Source organism: Ptiloglossa arizonensis, chromosome 5 (genome assembly GCF_051014685.1).
Source record: "Ptiloglossa arizonensis isolate GNS036 chromosome 5, iyPtiAriz1_principal, whole genome shotgun sequence".
NCBI lineage: Eukaryota > Metazoa > Arthropoda > Insecta > Hymenoptera > Colletidae > Ptiloglossa > Ptiloglossa arizonensis.
The window spans coordinates 19426327-19447295 of NC_135052.1; the positions used below are offsets into that span (position 1 = coordinate 19426327).

The following is a 20969-nucleotide window of genomic DNA, read 5'->3' on the forward strand; positions in this document are numbered from 1 at the left end:
ATTCCTTCCCTTTCCGGCCTTTTGCTCCACCGCGGTTACCATACGTGTCCCTTCTTACCTTCGCGATATCACCCGGAGTTCTACGTGTCTCCCCGTCTCTTTGCTCCGCCTGCCTCGGTCCAGCCATCTCTTTCTCTCTCTTTCTCTCTCTGTTGCTCCGCGTCTCGTTCTTTATCTGCGCCGGTGGCTTTTTTTCCTCGATTTAACGGAACCCTATCTGGGGGACACGGCGGATATCTGGACGATGAGAAACATTCTCCGCGCGGATGTGTTTGTATCGTTTAAAGTGAATGGAAAAATGGGCGCCGCCTGCATCCCGCGGTTACGATAATTTCTTGGTTATTTTTGTTATGGTCTGCGCGGATAGGTTAGGTTCGGTCCTTGGTGCGTCTCCCGGTGTGTCGGCGAACATTGAACGAACGTTGCTCGACTTCTTGCCTCGTTAATTGGCCGACGGTTACCACGAAAAATGCGGCTCGTTCGCCGACAGCGAGCTTCGTCTCGACGTTGGACGAAACTTGCTGAGATTTTCGATTCGATTCGACCACCGTGTCGCGGATTTAGGCTATTTGCTCGACGTTGGACCGAGCTTTCGAAACTCGCGAGTTCGTCGGTGTTTCGAAGTAATTTTTCTCTTCGCAGGACGAATTATTCTCGAATAATCGTAACGATTGTTCGCACGGATCGTTCGCACGAGCTATACACGATAAGTGTGTAATTATCGGAAATGCCCTGAGTCTCGAAAATGGTGTTCCGACCTAGATCGCCGATGGACTTACCGGTACGGTTACCGTGGAATTTATTTAGACGCTATTAAGTGTCGCAACCGACTTCTATATGAAGGAATACTTGCTTATTAAAAACTACCGGATAAGGTTCGCGTCGATTGAGATATTCCAACTCTTAAATTGTTCAACGGTTTGCAAAAATATCGGAATTCGTTATAGGCGCTTTGAAGACCTGTTTCCTCGTAACGAATTGCTGACACGGTCCATTTAGCACACTATTTAGATAAGATTACTTTATGAAGTTGTTCGGTATTGACGAAGTTGTATCTCCTTATCTGTACGTCTTGAACAGTTGTGTCTGGGAAAAGATGTATAATCGACGAAATTTCATTACGGTGTGCAAAATGATCATCCAAAAGAGTCGGCGCCATGGAACAATATTACGATCTGGTGTTATTTGCTTCGGATCGAATTAATTGGTAAAAATTTATAAGAAAAACGTCGTTGTTGTTTCAAAGTTCAATTTGACGATACGTTCTGGGTTTGGGTATATACGTGTATGCACAAACTTCTTTCATCGTTGTTTTTCTAATCCATCGATGAAGTCTCAGGTATTACGATGCATCGTGTGTATCTTTATTCTATATAAGGTGGTTCAGAAATACGTGTTAATATTTGGGGTGTAAATCCACGCACCAAAATGACTCAAAAATGTCTTACAGATATTCATCCTTAATACCTTAGTATTCGAGTTACGGATGATCGAAGAAAATATTCAAAGTTTCGCAAAGTTTCAAATCTACTTTGTATCCTTTCTCGCAGATCGTGTACAGTTGGGAACTGGAAAGACGACTCCTGGATTGGACGAAATGTAGTACCATGTTGTAGAGGAATGTGGACAACCTTGAGCAATTTTTACTTATCGTTAGTCGTAGGCCTTCGAAGGCCGACTAACATGTTTCGTCCGATACGATTCTCAATTTCTTTCACAGGTCAACTTCTCACTTCCGCACAGTACATTCTTGGCGTCCGTTGACTAGATAGATTTTATAAGGTCCCTAAATAAAAATATTGAAGAACAATACGAACATTTTGAATATTTTCTTAACTTGTCCAAAACTTGAAAATTGAGATGCATAGAACATACGTTTGTAGATTTCTTACTCGTCTCAGTGTGTCACTCTCTGTTTGCAATATTGGACATTGGTCACGAGTATTACGTATCACGAGAAACGCTCAACGATAAAACAAAGCAACATCCGACATTACCAAACCCCAGAATACGAAAATTGTGAAACCTTTAGCTTAAGATTGGCACGAATAAACGTATAATATAAAAAAAAAATGTTAGCGTGTAGATTCACCACGAAAGTATGGACATATAATAGGTCGCTCGATAAGTTTTGTCGTTCGATAAGAAATGGAGCTATGAAGTTCGTCGTTTTATTTTCCTAAAGATGGTACTACTGTTTGATAAACAGTAGTATGTGAAGTTAGAACAGTAGTAGAACAGTACATGTGTGAAGTTTTATGTAGATCCCTCTAGTCGTTCGTATATTAACAGTTCAAAGTTGAAGTATCACAATATTTTCTTACAATGTAAAAACCGACAAAACTTATCTCTCAACCTAGTATCCTTCAGCCTGTAGATATTTTACTCCCAACCATGATTCTACCGTTGAAAACAACGAATACACCAAGGTGGTCTGATAGACCACCCAGTGTATAGAAAACTATTCTCATCGATATCCGCGGAGTATACCCTAGAGCTAGATAGACGAAGACCCCGCGATAAACTTCAAACCGAAATGGTCCGCGCGTTCATCGGTGAGGACCCGTCTAACCGTTCGTTGCTTTCTTTTTCAGGATGTTCGGCAGTATGAAACGGTGTGCCCGGTGTCAGGCAGCGATCCTAGCCTCTGAATTGGTAATGCGAGCCAGGGACCTCGTGTTCCACGTTCGTTGTTTCTCCTGCGCGGCCTGCGCCGTACCACTGACCAAGGGCGATCATTTCGGGATGAGGGATGGCGCTGTGCTCTGTCGGCTTCACTACGAAATGGGCGCGGAACTGCACCCATCCCAGAGTCCTCCTGTTCCGGTTTACCCGCCGGGTCCCCATTACCCCGGTCAACCGTTCCCTTCGCCGGAATTCCTTCACCATCACCATCATCACCCCACCCATCCCCCGCATCCCCATCACTCGATGCACCCGCAGCATCCGCACAGCCACGTCAGCCCTGTGCCGCTTCAACCCTCGACGCCATCCGTGCCCGACGCGGGATCGCCACCGAAAGTACCGTACTTCAATGGCGCCGCCGTCGTGCCACCGCCAAGACAGAAGGGCAGACCGAGGAAAAGGAAGCCCAAGGATCTCGAGGCTATGACCGCTAACATAGGTGAGAGACAACACACTTGCCTGAATACTTTCGTCATAGCATTTCGACTCTTTCGGACCTTGGAACAGGTTGTTTGACAGTTTGTAGAATCGGTAGCTGAATCTCGATTTTGACAGAGTTTTTTTTGAGAAATTTAGAGAATTAGAATCTTTTTGAGAGTTTGGAGAATTGGTAGCTGAATCTGGACTTTGACAGAGTTTTTTTGAAAAATTTAGAGAAGTGGTATCTTTTTGACAGTTTGGAGAATTGGTAGCTGAACCTGGACTTTGACAGGGGTTTTTAGACAGTTTGGAGAATTAGTAGCTGAATCTGGACTTTGACAGAGTTTTTTTGAGAAATTTAGAGAAGTGGTATCTATTTGACAGTTTGGAGAATTGGTAGCTGAACCTGGACTTCGACAGGAGTTTTTAAACAGTTTGGAGAATTAGTAGCTGAATCTGGACTTTGACAGAGGTTTTTTAAGAAATTTAGAGAGTTAGTATCTTTTTGACAGTTTGAAGAATTAGTATCTGCGTATGGACGTTGACAGAGGTTTAGAACAAATTTACAGAATTAGTATCTATAGATACATTTCTATAGCATCTATAGCTACATCATTTATAGCATCTATAGCATTTGTAACATCTGTAGCTGTTTATCTAATTAATATCTGTAGCTATTAGTATCTATAACATCATCTATAGCATCTGTAACATCTAGAGCTATGGTATCTATAGATACATTTATATAGCATCTATGGTTACATCATCTATAGCATTTATAGAATCTGTAACATCTACAGCTGTTTATCTAATTAGTATCTGTAGCTATTAGAATCTCTAACATCATCTATAGCATCTGTAACATCTAGAGCTATGGTATCTATAGATACATTTATATAGCATCTATGGTTACATCATCTATAGCATTTATAGAATCTGTAACATCTACAGCTGTTTATCTAATTAGTATCTGTAGCTATTAGAATCTATAACATCATCTATAGCATCTATAGCATCTATAGCATCTATAGCATCTGTAGCATCTATAGCATCTGTAACATCTACAGGTGTTTATCTAATTAATATCTATAGCTATTACTATCTATAACATCATCTATAGCATTTATAGTTGCATCATCTATAGCATCTATAGCATTTGTAACATCTAGAGCTATGGGATCTATATATATATAACGTTTATAGATATAGTATTACAGCTATGGATAGCTTCTAAAGTTATAATGTCTACAGATAAAGCACCTATAGGTATAACATTCACAGCTAGAGAATTTATAGCATCCATAGCTGTAGAATCTGTAGTATCTATTATATATACGCGGAACCGCTGATCCATTTAGGTTCATTAACGACCGTTCCATAAACAGTATTATTACTGCCTAATTTTTGAGAAATGACCAGTATATACCGTGAATCAATTTGTAGGTAATCAATCACCCTGTACTTTTGTTAGATATAAATTACTATAATTTACAATGTGTCTCGATATTGATATAACTCACTTTAGTTGAACGATTTTTCGTTTCTAGTGTAATAGAAAGAAAAATATTTTAAATGTGGTGTACGTTTACGGGTACTTGCATCAGTAGGGTGTCCAGTGATTCAGAATACGGGGGTCTTTTTCATGGAATTAAAATATGGTAATATATCGAGTATTGTTCCACGTTAAAGTAAAGATTAATTTTTGCCCATTTGGAAATTACTTAATACTTGGAAAGGACCCTTTCGGTTACATTGTAAGTTATCATCGTACACCCTGAGTACCATCGATGGTCCGTGATTATTTTGAATATCAGTTTCTTAATTATTACATTCAACACAGAAGTTAACTACCCCGTTCCATGACGAACTAAATATTAGAATTTTTGTTCTTACTTATATGGTCGTTGTTCGTGTTCAATTTGGTATATATATATATATTTGAGAAATGCGCATCCTGTTTGGAAGTTTAATAGAATCCATCGGAATTAAGACAGGTTGAAAATAAAAAACCTTTGATAAACGGATAAATTCACGTTTCCGTACGTTTGCGTTTTAAGCATCACGCAATAAGCACAGTTCGCAGTTAGAAAGCAATGACTTGTAATCTCATGAATTTGGTATACAATTTTTTGGACCGTGAAGTGGGCAAATATTCGCTTAATACAGGCAAGCATTAAAAGGCGTAGAGATGTTATTGAACCTCTTATCGCGTGAAATTATTAGCGCGAAAACTTTGCGTCAATCAGAGACACGCAGCGAATGATTCGACGATGTTACACGATACGATAGGTCGATTGTATTTTTTTTTTAAATCGTTAATAAAAACAGCGTGACAATCGTCATCTCTTGTCGTACGATGCATCGTACACGAGATACGTCAAATACATTTACCTCAATTTTCAATCTTCGTTGTTCGAAGAAAATTGAACACAGATTTCTATTTATCGAAAAACTTGATACAATACTCGTAACTTGTAACACATTTATCGATTTACATATTTTCCATATCCACGTTTGATGTCAAATGAATATCATCGACGTATTTACGAGAACCTTTCGATTCAAATAGGACAATTTTCAATCTTTGAAACTACTCTGTTTATGTTGGTCAATTAAAATACACGCTGTTCGAGAATACATAATTTATAAACGACGACGGTGCATAATCCATAAAATATGCGCGAAGGCCGCAAATTTCCCATCCCTGGTCTAGACCATGATCGTGCGTTCTCTTTTCTAACGTAACTTTCTGTTCGGTCGGTTACAGCCCGTGATCGTTAAAATTATATAAATACAAATAAATGTAAAGAACTGTACTCGAACACTTTCAGCACCAAGATGCAAACTGTTTGCACTCGCTGTGTCGAAATTCCGTGGCTGTGTTCATCAAAGCCATTGTATCGGTCGATACCATCGAAAGGATTAATTTTTTCAACAATTTCCGTGTCACTCTCTGCCCAACGTATGTCGTCGATCCGTAGTAAATAAATAACTCGTTAATGGCGTGTTTCCGTCGTCGATGCTTTTTTATCGTTCATTCGAAACATAATTATTTCGACATATTACATTTCTCGACGTACTATTGCGTACTATTTTCACCTGTTTGCGTTTCCACGAGGAAAGATATTTTACAAAAATTTATCTAAAAACGTGAAACATTGCGTTCCACGCTTACGTAACCGGCGACGTTCCGTTTACGCGATTTAAATTTTGTAAAATATGTTTCCTCGTAGAGGCACAACTAACGAGAAGAATGTGTATTATTAACGGTCGAAGAGGATTCGCGATACGTCGAAACGTTGATAATAAAAAAATTACCCAAAGAAATCGTGTAAAGGAAACGAGTCATTAGCCAGTTATTTGTGTAATTTGGTTTCCTTGGCGAGAAAAAATTACAACGACGATTAACCCTTATCATTGCAATTGGCAGTGTAATGCTGCCAACTTTAAGCCAGCAATTTCTTTTTTGCACTACTACTTTGCGTTTACTCGACGTTTATAAATATTCTTACAAATTAAACAAACCACCTCGGAAAAACTTCCTCAGTATCTTTTTCCATCACTTTGAAATTAACAAAGTTTGTTCGTCGTATTCAACGTTTACAAATATTCTTCCAAATAAAAAAAAATTCCTTGAAAAACTTCTTCAGCATCTTTTTCCATCACTTTGAAATTAACAAAGTTTGTTCGTCGTATTCAACGTTTACAAATATTCTTCTAAATTAAAAAAACCACTTTGGAAAACTTCCTAAACATCTTTTTTCATCACTTTGAAATCAACAAAGTTTGTTCGTCGTATTCAACGTTTACAAATATTCTTCTAAATTAAAAAAAACCACCTCAGAAAACTTCCTAAACATCTTTTTTCATCACTTTAAAATCAATAAAGTTTGTTCGTCGTATTCAACGTTTACAAATATTCTTCCAAATTAAAAAAAATTCCTCGAAAAACTTTCTCATCATTTATTTCCATCACTTTGAAATCAACCAAGTTTGTTCGTCATATTCAACGTTTACAAATATTCTTAGAAATTAAAAAAACCACCTCAGAAAACTTCCTTAGTGTCTCTTTCCGTCACTTCGAAATTAACAAGATTCGTTCGAAGTTAAAAATTGCTCCATAATATTTTCGGAGCAATAAGAGCAAAATAAAAAGAATTCGATCGAGAAACCCTCGGCTGGTTCGCTGGTCGCGCGAAGTTCTCTCGCATCGTTTCTATCGAAGTCGTGGTAGACGGTTCGGAACCGTGTCATCGAAGTCGCTCTAGGACTGTTTCGTCTGCCAGAAATTTCACTCGCGCGATCAAACCGTCACGATCGGCCACACGGTTGATCACCGCGAGCTGACAAAGTCGAACGCGGACACAAAGGCCCGAGTAAATCAACCGTACCGAGTGTCCGCGCTAGTCAGGCTACCTGAAAGAGTTCCGCGACGCGTGTTCAGATATCGCCGGCGTTCCTTCTAATTATATTGCACGACCAGCTGTCCGCGTAACGTGGTTAATTTAGCACCGCCGTCCGGCCAAAAGGCTGTAACCGCGAAACGAAGGAAGTCGGCTGCGCGCGGTGAGTTATCGACTCTTCCTCGCGCGGTATCATCTCGCTGTTCGCGCGGTGTTCGCGCGCGACGTTGTAGCGGTTGTCAGTACCCGGTCCGGGATTTTCATTATTCTTGGCGGGCGGTTGTTCCGCGATGGCAATCGCCGAGCCCCTCACGAAAATTCCAAGGCCCGGCCCACGGCCTAGCGTGCCCTCGTCGTGAACGTCCTGGGCCCTCGAGACGTACAACGAATTAGAATTCTCGGTCGAACGATACTCGAGTATAGGACTATTTCTCGATGAATTGTACTGTTTCGAATTAATTCCCAATTTGGAGTTCAATATCCGATTATATACTTCTGATCAATTTTTCACGATGAGGTTTATTAAAAATTGTCAGTACGTTCTTTGCAAGAGTCAAGAGTTTGAAATTAATCTTTGGTGCAGTGATATCTCAAAGTTTCTGCATTCAAAAAATTTCTTTAGTTCTTTAAGAATTAAATAAAATTTAGAATTCTCATTCGAACGATACTCAAGTGTAGGACTATTTCTCGATGAATTATACTGTTTCGAATTAATTCCCAATCTGGAGTTCAGTATCTGATTATATATTTGTTCGGAAAGTCATTTCGTTTTTTTTAGTGAAATTGAAAGACGATTTCTTTAGAATGTATAAACATTTTATTTAATTATATATTCTCCATTTTTGAAAACGAAATGACCTTCCGAGCAACCCAATACTTCTGATCAATTTTTGACAGTGAAGTTTATTAAAAATTGCCATTAAGTTGCTTTCAAGAGTCAAGAGTTTGAAATTAATCTTTGGTGCAGTGATATCTCAAAGTTTCTGCATTCAAAAAATTTCTTTATTTTTTTTTTTACGAATTAAATAAAATTAAAGATTCTCGTTCTAACGGTACTCGAGCCTCTTTTTAGGACCATTTTGAAATTAATTTTAGGACCATTTTCTACGTTTTGAAATTAATTTCCATTTTGGAGTTGAATATCTGATTATATACTTCTGATCAATTTTTGACGATGAAGTTTATTAAAAATTGCAATTAAGTTTCTCGCAAGAGTCATCTCAAAGTTTCAGCACCCAATCTCTTGACCAACTAAAAATTCCAAGATTAATTCTTAATCCAGAATCCACAACTCCGACTATTGTCATCTCCAGATTTTTACCGTCGATAGATTTGTTTAAATTCCTCGATAAATTCGAAATTGTCGTTCTAAAAAGAAATTCAAACACGTTGCAATTCTTTCGTAGAATTTGATACCGTAGTGTAATTCGTAACTAAATTCATCCACACCTCGGTGTTTTTATTCCCAATTAATATTTCGAATTTTTTCACGAATTAAAAATTCCCATTCCGAAGGCACTCGAACAGGGAAAAGTTGTTTCAAGAGCTCCACGAGTCGCGATTAATTTCTCACTCAGGATCCACAATTCTAAACACTGACATCTCTATGTTTCTACACCTAATAAATTTATCGACGCCAGCGGGAACGCCTTATAGTTACCCGCGGTGTGCGAACAAATTAATAAGGTAAATCATGGCTCGTTCTTGCTTTATAATCTTATTTAACGTTTCATCCAGCCTTCGTGGTCCTCTTCGGGAACAACACGATTTTATCTAAACGTCGAGGCTAGTGATCGCGAAGAAGCTCAAGATGCGTGCGAAAGCATTGTCTCGTAAACGGATGTACGCGTTATTAATCCATCGAATTGCGCGTTAAGTATATTATTTTATTATTTTTCTCTTTTTCTTCTTTTTCGACGAATTAGTTCCTTCCTGCGGTGTTAACGATGGTGTCGTTTACGCGATATGACATTATACGTCCGTGATTTGAAAAGATCGATAAATTTGTAAAATTCCACGATGAATTGAAAATTCCTGTTTCAGAGGGCAGCGAGTTCTCGAGTTACAATGACTTTTAGTCCCCGGGCACATTTTGTACGCGTGTATGTACCTGGACATTAAATCACGTTTTTATTTTCTCGATATCTGTTTTCAAAGTACACACGTAACCGTTTCGTTTGAATTAACTTTGGAAACCAACGTTACGCATCGAATGTATCGTAGGCAAGTAGAAAGATCGATTCCGCGAGTCCTATCGACTGGAAGGCTTCGATTGGTTTTCGAAAAATCCGTGACTGTGCAAATATTAATGTATCGTCCACAATTCCTGCATCGTGTCTTCTTTAATCTGGGAGTAATTTTTCTTAATCGGTACAATACATCGCATTCGTACAATTCGATGTGTAACCTTTCCTTCTTCCTACAATATATAGTACGTATACGCGACACTTTCTATTCTCTTCAATTACCCAGGAATAATCGTTCTTTCTCTCTACTATACATCGTATTCGTACAATTCCATATGTACAATATATCGTACGATACTAACCTCATTCTTTGTACTCGTAGCATTGTATTCTTCTTCACTCGAGAGCGATCTTTTCCTCTTCCTACTAACCTCATTCTTTGTACTCGTAGCATTGTATTCTTCTTCACTCGAGAGTGATCTTTCCCTTTTCCTATAATACACCGTACTTGCACAATTCGATTTACATGTTCTCCTTACTCGAGTGCAATTTTTCCTTCTCTCTACAGTACATCCTATTTCCCTCTTCCTAAGATACACTGTACTCGCACAACTCGATTTTCACGTTCTCCTTACCCGAGTGCAATCTTTTCTTCTCTCTACAGTACATTCTATTTCCTCTTCTTATGATACACAATTCGATTTACATAATTCCGTACTTGCACAATTCGATTTACACAATTCCGTACTTGCATAATTCGATTCACACAATTCGATTTTCACGTTCCCCGTACTCGAGTGCAATATTTCCTTCTCTCTACAGTACATCCTATTTCTCTCTTCCTACGATACACCGCACTTGCACAATTCGATTTTCACGTTCTCCGTACCCGAGTTCAATCTTTCCTTCTCCCTACAGTACATTCTATTTCCTCTTCCTATAATACACAATTCGATTTTCACGTTCCCCGTATCCGAGTGCAATCTTTCCTTCTCCTCACACTACATCCCATTTCCCCTCTTCGACTCGTCGTTCTACCACGGTACAAAAATTTCTTAAACGCTCGATACGCATAGGACTCGACGTAATTAAAACGCCGGGCAATTAGTTATCGTACGATACTAACCTCATTCTTTGTACTCGTGGCATTACATTCTACACTCGAGAACGATCTTTCCCTTATCCTACAATACACCATACTCGCCCAATTCAATTTAAACGATCGTGTTCACGTTCTATGTACCCGAGTGCAATCTTTTCTTCTCCCTACAGTACATTCTATTTCCTCTTCCTATGATACACAATTCGATTTACACAATTCGATTTTCACGTTCCCCGTACCCGAGTGCAATCTTTCCTTCTCCCCACACTACATCCCATTTCCCCTCTTCGACTCGTCGTTCTACCACGGTACAAAAATTTCTTAAACGCTCGATACGCAAAGGACTCGTCGTAATTAGAACGGCAAGCAATTAGTTATCGACCGGTCCCCCTCGCGAGGATCGTCTCGCAAGTATCGCGCGCGGCGTTGTGTAGCGGGTTGTCGGTACCCGGTCCGGGATTTTCATTATTCTTGGCGGGCGGTTGTTCCGCGATGGCAATCGCCAGGGGCCCCGGACGAAAATTCCACCGCGAAGGCCCAGAGCTAACCAACCGGGCGTTCGGTCCCCGGTGGTGGTGCGGTGCCCGTTCCGTGAGCGTTCTGGTCCGCGAGACGTCGAGCGCGCGGTCAGATCGCGCACGTACACCGCGTGTCCCGGATACACGAATCCCGACTCCCTCGGCGTGATTTACGGCCGCGCGTGGGCGTGCGGTGTTTGCCACCGAACCCTGATAAAATTTGTCGCCGCGACATAAATTCACGAATCCAATCCCAACAAAGCGTGTACGTGTCGCGCGTGGGCAGAACGCCGCGGCACTCGGCGGCGGCGGCGGTGGTAGACGGTGGCGATGGCGGCGGTGGTGGCGGTGGCGGCGGTGGCGGTAACAGCAGCACCAGCTTCCTCTTCTCCGCCGTCCGAGAGAACTTAATTTCGATTGTTGACCGACCGTGGGAACCGCTTCTCGTTCGAGACCACGTAAGCTACCCCCGCGAGCGAGCGAGCACCACTCGACGATGGAACCCACCGCTCGAGAGGAGCTCGTTCGTCCTTTTTCTTTTTCTTTTCCATCCTCGTGGTTCCTTCCCGTCCTCTTCTTCCTCCACCTCTCTTTTTCCCTTTTCGGCGAAAACGATCCGGTGGACGACCATCGCCACGACGCGTCGGACCCACGGATCACTGGAAATTATTTCTTCTCTTTGGCATCGTCCAGGGGCTGGTCGGATGAGGCGCGAGAATTTATCGTCGGAAATAAAATAATTTGATAGGGGGTCGGCTGGGGGACACTGTGAGTCGATCGGGCCTTTTTTCTGCCAAGGTCATCCGGCCCCGCTCGACGAACATTAACGTTCGAGGCGTGTTTGATCCTTTTGGACGATGTTTCGTTGCTTTTTCGTCCGCGACCGGAGGAGAAGGCTGGGCTTGTTCGTGAATGAGAACGTCGCGGACGTTTCTTTTGGAAATTCGAGATTCGAGGGCCTCAGGGAGAAGGGGCGGGTTATCGTGGATATCGTTCCGGTTTCCAGAAATTGGGAAATCGTGGTTTGGACACTTGGGGAAATTCGGGACGGATTCGAGTGTTCGATGCGAATGTCATTGGTCGATCGGTTGAATCTCTGTTGGTTTACCGATGAACGTTTCGTGTTCTCGTGCTTTCGAGTACGCGAGGTCGTCCGTGTTCACTATTTGTGGGTAGTTTGTAGTAAAAGAACGTTGATCTTTGAAACAACAGTGGGTTAGAAATTTTGTATCACAATATAGAATTAATACCGGTTCGAATAAATTTCTAACCGATTTTTGTTTCTAAGAGGAAAGTTTGTTTTTTTATCCAAGACACTACTGTTTAGAGTAGTTTAGACCGCTGTTAAAAATTACCCGTCGAGGATAATATTTTAGGGTATATTTTTCAAAAATTGTACACATTTATTTGAATAAATCGTGTCTTTCTGCAGAACTTATTTACTCACGTATTTCAAGGTATCGACCATCACCTTTTGTACACTGGAATTAAAAAATGACACGTTTATATTAAATAAATCATACTTGTTCAGACTGTGCTGTAATATTTTTTACAGATTGCTCATCGATACAAGAACGTGTATATTTGAAAAATTTGTACAAACCTTAACTGTGTATTAAAATTGACTTTGTGTACGTGTACAAATCCTCAACAGATAATACGATTGACTTCGTACACGTGCAAATCCTCGAAAGGTACTCAAATTAACTTTGCGCATACAGAAATCCTCGCTAGGTATTAAAGTTTACTTCGTACACGTACGAATCCTCGATAGGTATTAGAGTTTACTCCGTAAACGTACAAATCCCCAAAAGGTATCAAAGTGAACTTCGCGCGGGTACAAATCCTCGACAGATAATAAAATTTACTTCGTATACGTACAAATCCTCGACAGATAATAAAATTTACTTCGTATACGTACGAATCGGCAACAATTATTAAAATCAACTTCTACCGAAGAAGATCGAGATAATATCTTCGAAAAACCGATCAGAGACTCTCTTCCATCGACCAACAAACCCGTACAATTATAATCTCGAAAGAAACGAGCATTTGCTCGGAAAAATAACTCCAAAGAAAATCGATCTGTCCAACTAACCTAACGCAAACCACGTGTACTAAAACTTCTGAGCATCGATCTTGAACACTCCTGATCTAAAAGAATCTAAATCTCTATTACCTCTCTGCATCGATTGTGGCGCGAGAGTAGAAATTTCCTCGCAAAAAGAAAAAAGAAGAAAAAAGAAATATCGATCGAGGCGAGTCAAATTCATCAATTCCGTCGGGGAGCAACGAGAGAGGAAACTGGTAAAAAAAGTCGCTCGTTCTAGCGAGCTGGCGCAGATCAACGCACGATACCCGAGCGATCTCGATCTTATCGATCCGGTCGATTCATCGACTCCCCGAGACCGCGGTCGTTCAACGACTGTCAAGCGGCGCTTTATCTTCCGGGACAAGCGAAGTCTCGAGGACAAGATAGGTATACCCGGAATGAGGTATCGTGCCTACAAACTATTTGCTGCATAGAGTTGTAATTGGCCGTGTATCCACTGGTCTTTCGCATACGCTATCACCCTTCTTGTTTGCACTCGAGGAGCTAATGAGCTGTGATACACATCAAACAGCGCTAGAGTCGCGACCGGCGGCATTGGCCGCTTCCGACGGTTCTTCGTATTGCCTCGGGACGAGGCGATTGTCGCTTCGAGAACTTTATTCGCCATCGAGACGCATAATTGCCGCGTACCGCGACGATGTCCAGCGATTTTTGACCAAAGCTCTCGAATCTACAAGAAAGAGAAATAAAAAATACGGAGAGTTTCACCACGAGGATCGATCGCGAGAAATATGGTTCCTCGACGAGGATCGATAACGAGAAATAGGTTCCTCGACGTGGATCGATAGCGAGAAATTATGTTCCTTGATTTTGAAGCGATTGAATGGAACATGTGAGAGATTCGGACTGTGATAGAAAAATATACTTGGAACAAGAACAAGAATTAGGAATCTTTGCTATATTGGAACTCTCGATTCGTTTCATTTCGAAAAAGAATCTTTTATTTGGAATAGTAGAGGATCGATGGAGAGAAATTACTCGTTTCTCAAAAATGGACGGTGGATGATTTTTGAGTGATTGAAAATGGTATCGAGAATGGAAAATGAGAGAGATTTGAACTGTGATAGAAAAATATACTTGGAAGAAGAACAAGAATTAGGAATCTTCGCTATATTGGAACTCTCGATTTGTTTCATTTCGAAAAAGAATCTTTCATCTGGAAAAGTAGTGAATTTTTCCAAGAGGATCGATAGAGAGAAATTATTCGTTTCTCAAAAATGAACGGTGGATGATTTTGGAGCGATTGAAAATGGTATCGAGAAGGGAAAATACGAGAGATTTGAACTGTGATAGAAAAGTATACTTGGAACAAGAAATTTAGGAATCTCCACCGTGTTGTAACTCTCGACTCGTTTCATTTCGAAAAAGAATCTTTCATTTGGAAAAATAGAGGATCGATGGAGAGAAATTACTCGTTTCTCAAAAATGAACGGTGGGTGATTTTGGAGTGATTGAAAATGGTATCGAGAATGGAAAATGCGAGAGATTTGAACTGTGATAGGGAAGTATACTTGGAACAAGAAATTTAGAAATCTCCACTATGTTGAAACTCTCGACTCGTTTCATTTCGAAAAAGAATGTTTAGAAAATCATTGCCCTTGACATTCCTGAATAAATAACTTTAACCTTCTTTTCGTACCAATATTTTCGTTATCGCGAAAATCTGTTTTTTTAAATACGAAATTTGAGTACGAGTAATTTATATCGTGTAAATATTATTCTCCGAAATTGTGAATTCTGCAAAAATTTCGCGTTAAATCGGTCGAGATAAAGATAAGGTATTCCGCTAAATGTATAAATTATTCGAAAACTTGGAACGTTGCCCGTGTTAAATTTTATGAAATCGACTTGGCAGTCATCGTTTCGTGCTAATTGTAAAGCAATTTTTCACACGTTAACTGCCACCCCCGTTTTACAAGTTCAAATGTCCTCGATATTTGTCCAATTTATCATACGGAACACGAAAATATTGGATACTTCGATCGTGTTTTTGCTATTGTGTTCCGAATAACAGTAACGTTATTTGAAAGTTTACGCGAGGGTTCGTCGGTTCGTAACAAATTTCGAAAAATATAAATTTGAGTAATACTCATTATCGATGAACATCGTAATAGTCGTAGTATTAACCCTTACTTTTACCTCTAAGAAATACAGTAAATATGAAATTATAATTATCGTAAAAAATAATGAAAAAAATCTTTCTTAGAGAATTTGGCTTACTTTCGAAAATATGTTGTTCGAGTAAACATTACGCAAAGCTCGATAAATGAAAATTATAAATATGAAACCCTCCATTGGCATATTATATCTTTGCAACGTTACATTATAGACGCTAAATAATCATTTCTTTTAGTTTCGTGAGAACGTGTACATTTTGTTATCTCTGTAAATAGCAAACGTCGAAGGATTAATTTTATTCGCGTTATTTCTGAATTATTTTCTCCATAGTTTTCCAACTATCTCTTCATCGCGCGTTGTAGAAATAATGGTACATCCGGTAATATTCTTCGACAAATTCTATATTCCCGAAATAGATCGTAAAACGAACCTAAACTCGAACGTGTCCACGAAGAATTCTCACCGTCACGTTGTAACTTCCCCTCGTCGCGCTTGCACAAAATGGCGATGTACTCGCTAAAATTGTTCGGTAAATAATAACCCTCGGTATTTCTGAAAAGTAACTGCGGGTTCGTTAAATAGATCGTAAAGCATCCCCTAACTCACGGTCTGTCCGAAGAGTTCCCTGTACCATGTTGCAATTTCCAACTCGTGCAAAATGGCGATACACACGCTGCAACTGTTCGGTAAATCACGCCCCTACTATATTCCTGAAAAGTGTCTTCGCGTTCATTAACCTCTTCGATGGTGTACTCACCCACACCGTGGACCGATAAATGTTTGTAAAAAATTTTCCATTTGTAAAAGAATTTTCCAATTTCAACGATAGCCGATACTTTTTTTACGTAGTTATTTGTGTCGTTAAAATTGTTGGAAAAAAGAAAAAAAAAAGGAGTTAAAGTTTCCCGTGCAATCGAAATTTCACAATTCGATACCGTGAGTCTACGTTTCGAAACGAATTAAATACTTAGAAGTTTAATTCGAGGGTTTGTAATTTTTAATGTCTTACAATAAGACGACAAAGAGTATCTCGAAGAAAATTAATTCTTTCAAAATTTATCCCTGCAAGCCGTAAGTTTGCAAATTTCTTCTCACTATAGTGTAAAACATTAAAGACCGTGAAATTTTCATAGACATTCGCGTTAACGAAAACTTGCAATTTCATCAATTGTGACAGATATGCTCTTCTTGATACCGAACAACTTTCCTTCGAAACATTTTTGTATCCAGCGTGTAGTTTGCAAGAAAAATTATGTCAAATGAGTTAAATGACACTTTCTAGAATCATTCGGTTGCACTTATTATAATAGGTACAGTTTTTCTCGGTATCAAACAACTTTCGTTGGAAAGATTATTCTATCCAATGTATAGTGCACAAGAAAGATTAAGACAAAAGAATAAAATAACTCACCCTGTAGAATCATTCAGTCGCACTTATAGTAATAATTTCAACGATAAAAGAACAATATATAACATTATTCTATCCAACATATAGTGCACAAAAAAAATTAAAACAAAAGAATTGAATAACTCACCCTGTAGAATCATTCAATTCCACCAATCTTAATTATTTCAACGATAGGAAAAAAATATATAACATTATTTTGTCCAACGTATAGTAGGCAAGAAAAATTAAGGCAAAATAATGAAATAACTCACCCTGTAGAATCATTCGTTCGTACTTATAGTAGTAATAATTTCAACGATAAAAGAACAATATATAACATTATTCTATCCAACATACAGTGCACAAGAAAAATTAAAACAAAAGAATTGAATAACTCACCCTATAGAATCATTCAATTCCACCCATCCTAATAACTTCAACGATAGGAAAAAAATATATAACATTATTTTGTCCAATGCATAGTGCACAAAAAAAAATTAAAACAAAAGAATTGAATAATTCATCCTATAGAATCATTCAATTCCACCCATCCTAATAACTTCAACGATAGGAAAAAAATATGTAACATTACTTTGTCCAACCTATAATGCACAAAAAAAATTAAAACAAACTAATTAAATAACTCACCCTGTAGAATCTATATCCTACTCTAAAAATTTCAACGAATAGAACAATAGCGTACAAGAAGTCGACGAATCCAAAAAGATCCAAAAAGATCCGCGGAACGCGACAGAGTTTAACGACTCGGTACAATTGCGGTACATTCTCTTACAAGGTAGCTGAACTGTAAACTCCGATCTCGCGTTCAACCGAAAGAATTCCGGAGTAAGTGCGGCAATTATTCGTGGCGATAATCGTGGCGCGGGCGACGCGCAACGAACATATCGGTAACAATGTTGCCGCAACATTGACGTTGGTGGTATCGTAACGATGAACGGCGTTCCAGCCGAAACATAAATCTAACTGGTCCAACCCCTCGCGGAGGATCGGCTGCCGCCGGAAAAGATCCCCCGAGCTGATACACCCGATACGGGCGGCTTCAAAAATACCCGCGACACCGGTGTTTAATTAAGACGCATAATCCGGATGTTGGGATTTATGTTGCAGATTTAAACGCGGACTACATAGATATGCCCTTCGGTAGAGGGGGCCCGGCGACTCCCGGTATGCCTGGTTCCAACAGCAGAACAAAACGAATGAGAACGAGTTTCAAGCATCACCAGTTAAGGACGATGAAGAGTTACTTCGCGATCAATCACAATCCCGACGCGAAGGATCTCAAGCAACTTTCCCAGAAAACTGGCTTGCCAAAAAGGGTGCTGCAGGTAAGGATTCGCCACAATTCCCATAGACTAGCGACTAGTGCCACGTTCCGAGCAAATCGACCGTCTCGTTTTCGAGCGAGCGCGGTTTCGCGAATAACGTTCGATCGAAGTCTCCTGTGTCACGGGATACCACGGATCGACTGTGTTTTCCTTCTTTTACGCTTTTGTTCCGAGACAATCGATCGCGAAACGGTTCGCCGTAGGTGTAACTCACGTAGGGGGAACACGTTTGATCGAAATTGAACCTACGTCGATTTCCAAGCACGGTTGGTGTTTTCGAGTGCCACGAGAGTCGAGACATTTTTCTCGCGTATCTGGTGGCAGCTGTTCTCGGTACACCGGGTAAATTATACGTATTATCGTTAGTTGGGTTCGTTGTCGATTCAGAGAGAATATTGTTCGTCGAAGGGTTTTCATTCCGAGTGAATTGAACGTCGATCGAATTTTGTTTGCAATCGTGGTACTGTGGGGAGTTGATCAGGATGGCGAGTGGGACGTCGCATAGACAAGAGGGGTTTTAGCGCTATACTTAAACTCCTTAAGTAGAAAACTCTTGTAGTTGAAAAACAGAAGTAGAGAAACACAAAGATTGTAGTTTTTGAAAATTAATTTTTATCTATTTTTTGGTTTGAAAGAAATAACGTCAGGGGGGTATAAAGATTGTAGTTTTTGGAAACTGTAGTTTTTGAAAATTGTAGTTTTTGGAAATTGTAGTTTTTGTAAATTGTAGTTTTTGAAAATTGTAATTATTTAGAACTTATACCAATTAAAATGAATCTAACGACATTTCTTGAACTAATCAACTTATAAGCTCCCTGTAGTATATGCTAATAAAGATTGTAGTTTTCGAAAATGAATTCTTATCTATTCTTTCTTTTGAAGGAAGTATTACAGGGGATTATAAAAATTGTAGTTTTTGGAAATTGTAGTTTTTGAAAATTGTAATTATTTAGAACTTATACCAATTAAAATGAATCTAACGACATTTCTTGAACTAGTCAACTTATAAACTCCCTGTAGTATATACTCATAAAGATTGTAGTTTTTGAAAATGAATTCTTATCCATTCTTTCGTCTGAAAGAGTATAAAAATTGTAGTTTTTGGAAATTGTAGTTTTTGAAAATTGTAATTATTTAGAACTTATACCGATTAAAATGAATCTAACGACATTTCTTGAACTAGTCAACTTATAAGCTCCCTGTAGTATATACTCATAAAGATTGTAGTTTTCGAAAATGAATTCTTATCTATTCTTTCTTTTGAAGGAAGTAATACAGGGGATTATAAAAATTGTAGTTTTTGAAAATTGTAATTTCTGAAAATTGTAATTATTTAGAATGTATACCGATTAAAATGAATCTAACAGTATTCCTTCGACTAGTGAACTTACCAGTGGAATCCTTTGATCGTTCTATCGTCGACGTCTGAATTCAAAATAAATTACTAATGGCTACGATTAAAATAATTTCGTAGCCAACTTCCGATCAAAGCACACATCCCTGATATATTCTCAGTCCGTGTGTAGCTTCAGTCTGCTCTCGTCGATACCGTTCAGTCAAAGTCTATCTCGAATCCGAAGTTTCATCCCTGTATTCTCGATCTATAGCTGTCTGGGTTCGCGTCCAATGAAAATCTAATCCCTCGTTCGTAAGCTCACCAATTAGAGCGTCTTTCCTCGCTCTCTATTCTCGCGACCGATTCCCTCGTGGTAAATTCTTCGTCCTAACGTAAAGTATGCTTGTGCGTAAAGTATGTATCCGCTAGATAACCCCGTGGTGTTGTTGACATTTTTCTCCGGTCAGTATTTATTTTCCTCGAGCCACCCTTAAACTCTTCGTGACATCCCAGGATGCAAATTACAGTTTCTATCGTGTTCGAACAATCTGTACCATCTTGACAATTTATGCATTCCCTTACCATCTGGTTACACGTATAACGAACAAATTGGTCACGGAGAATTTTCTTTCGCGTCGATTTTAATTTTTCACACTCTATCACTCGACACTACTTCTCTGTTTTCGACGACAATCAGTGCTTGCAATAATTTCTGTAGAACTCACAGAAGAATCCTCCGTAAATACAGTTCCACTTAAACGAAACTCATCTTTAATATCAAGAAACAAATTCCATTTTCCAGTTTTATTATTCGATCCTCTTTTCTCGTCAATTCATAGAATTAATTTTACAGAAAAATTCCATTGTTTTACTTCGAATTTGATTTTTCAAACTCTACCATTCGACTTTCATTCTCTATCATAGACAACAATCAGTGTTCTCGGATAGGTTCAGATTTGTTCGTTTATAATAATTTCTGTACAATTCACAGAAGATTCCCCTGTAAATACAGTTCCACTTAAACGAAACTCATCTTTAATCCCAAGAAACAAATTCCATTTTCTAGTTTTATTATTCAATCCACTTTTTTCGTCAATTCATAGAATTAATTTTACAGAAAAATTCCATTGTTTTACTTCGAATTTGATTTTTCAAAATCTCCCATTCGACTTTCGTTCTCTATCCTCAGCCACAATCATTATTTCTGGACAGGTTCATATTTGCTCCTTCATAGTAATCCCTCTAAAACTCACAGAAGATTCCCCCGTAAATACAGTTCCACTTACCCAAAACTCCTCTTCAATCCCAATAAACAAACTCCATCTTCATTTTCACCATTTCCCCCTCCTCTCTCG

The 20969-nt window shown here is 39.2% G+C and overlaps 1 protein-coding gene across 2 annotated transcripts in view; it reads left to right on the top strand.

Annotated features, from left to right (window-relative positions):
* Positions 1 to 20969, top strand: part of LOC143147181 (protein apterous-like) — a 127891-nt gene that overhangs the window by 97480 nt on the left and 9442 nt on the right. For both annotated transcript variants that reach the window (XM_076312207.1, XM_076312208.1), the window contains exons 4-5: positions 2595 to 3124; positions 18061 to 18278. In XM_076312207.1, the coding sequence (XP_076168322.1) occupies positions 2595 to 3124; positions 18061 to 18278 (748 nt within the window). The remainder of the gene's footprint in view (positions 1 to 2594; positions 3125 to 18060; positions 18279 to 20969) is intronic.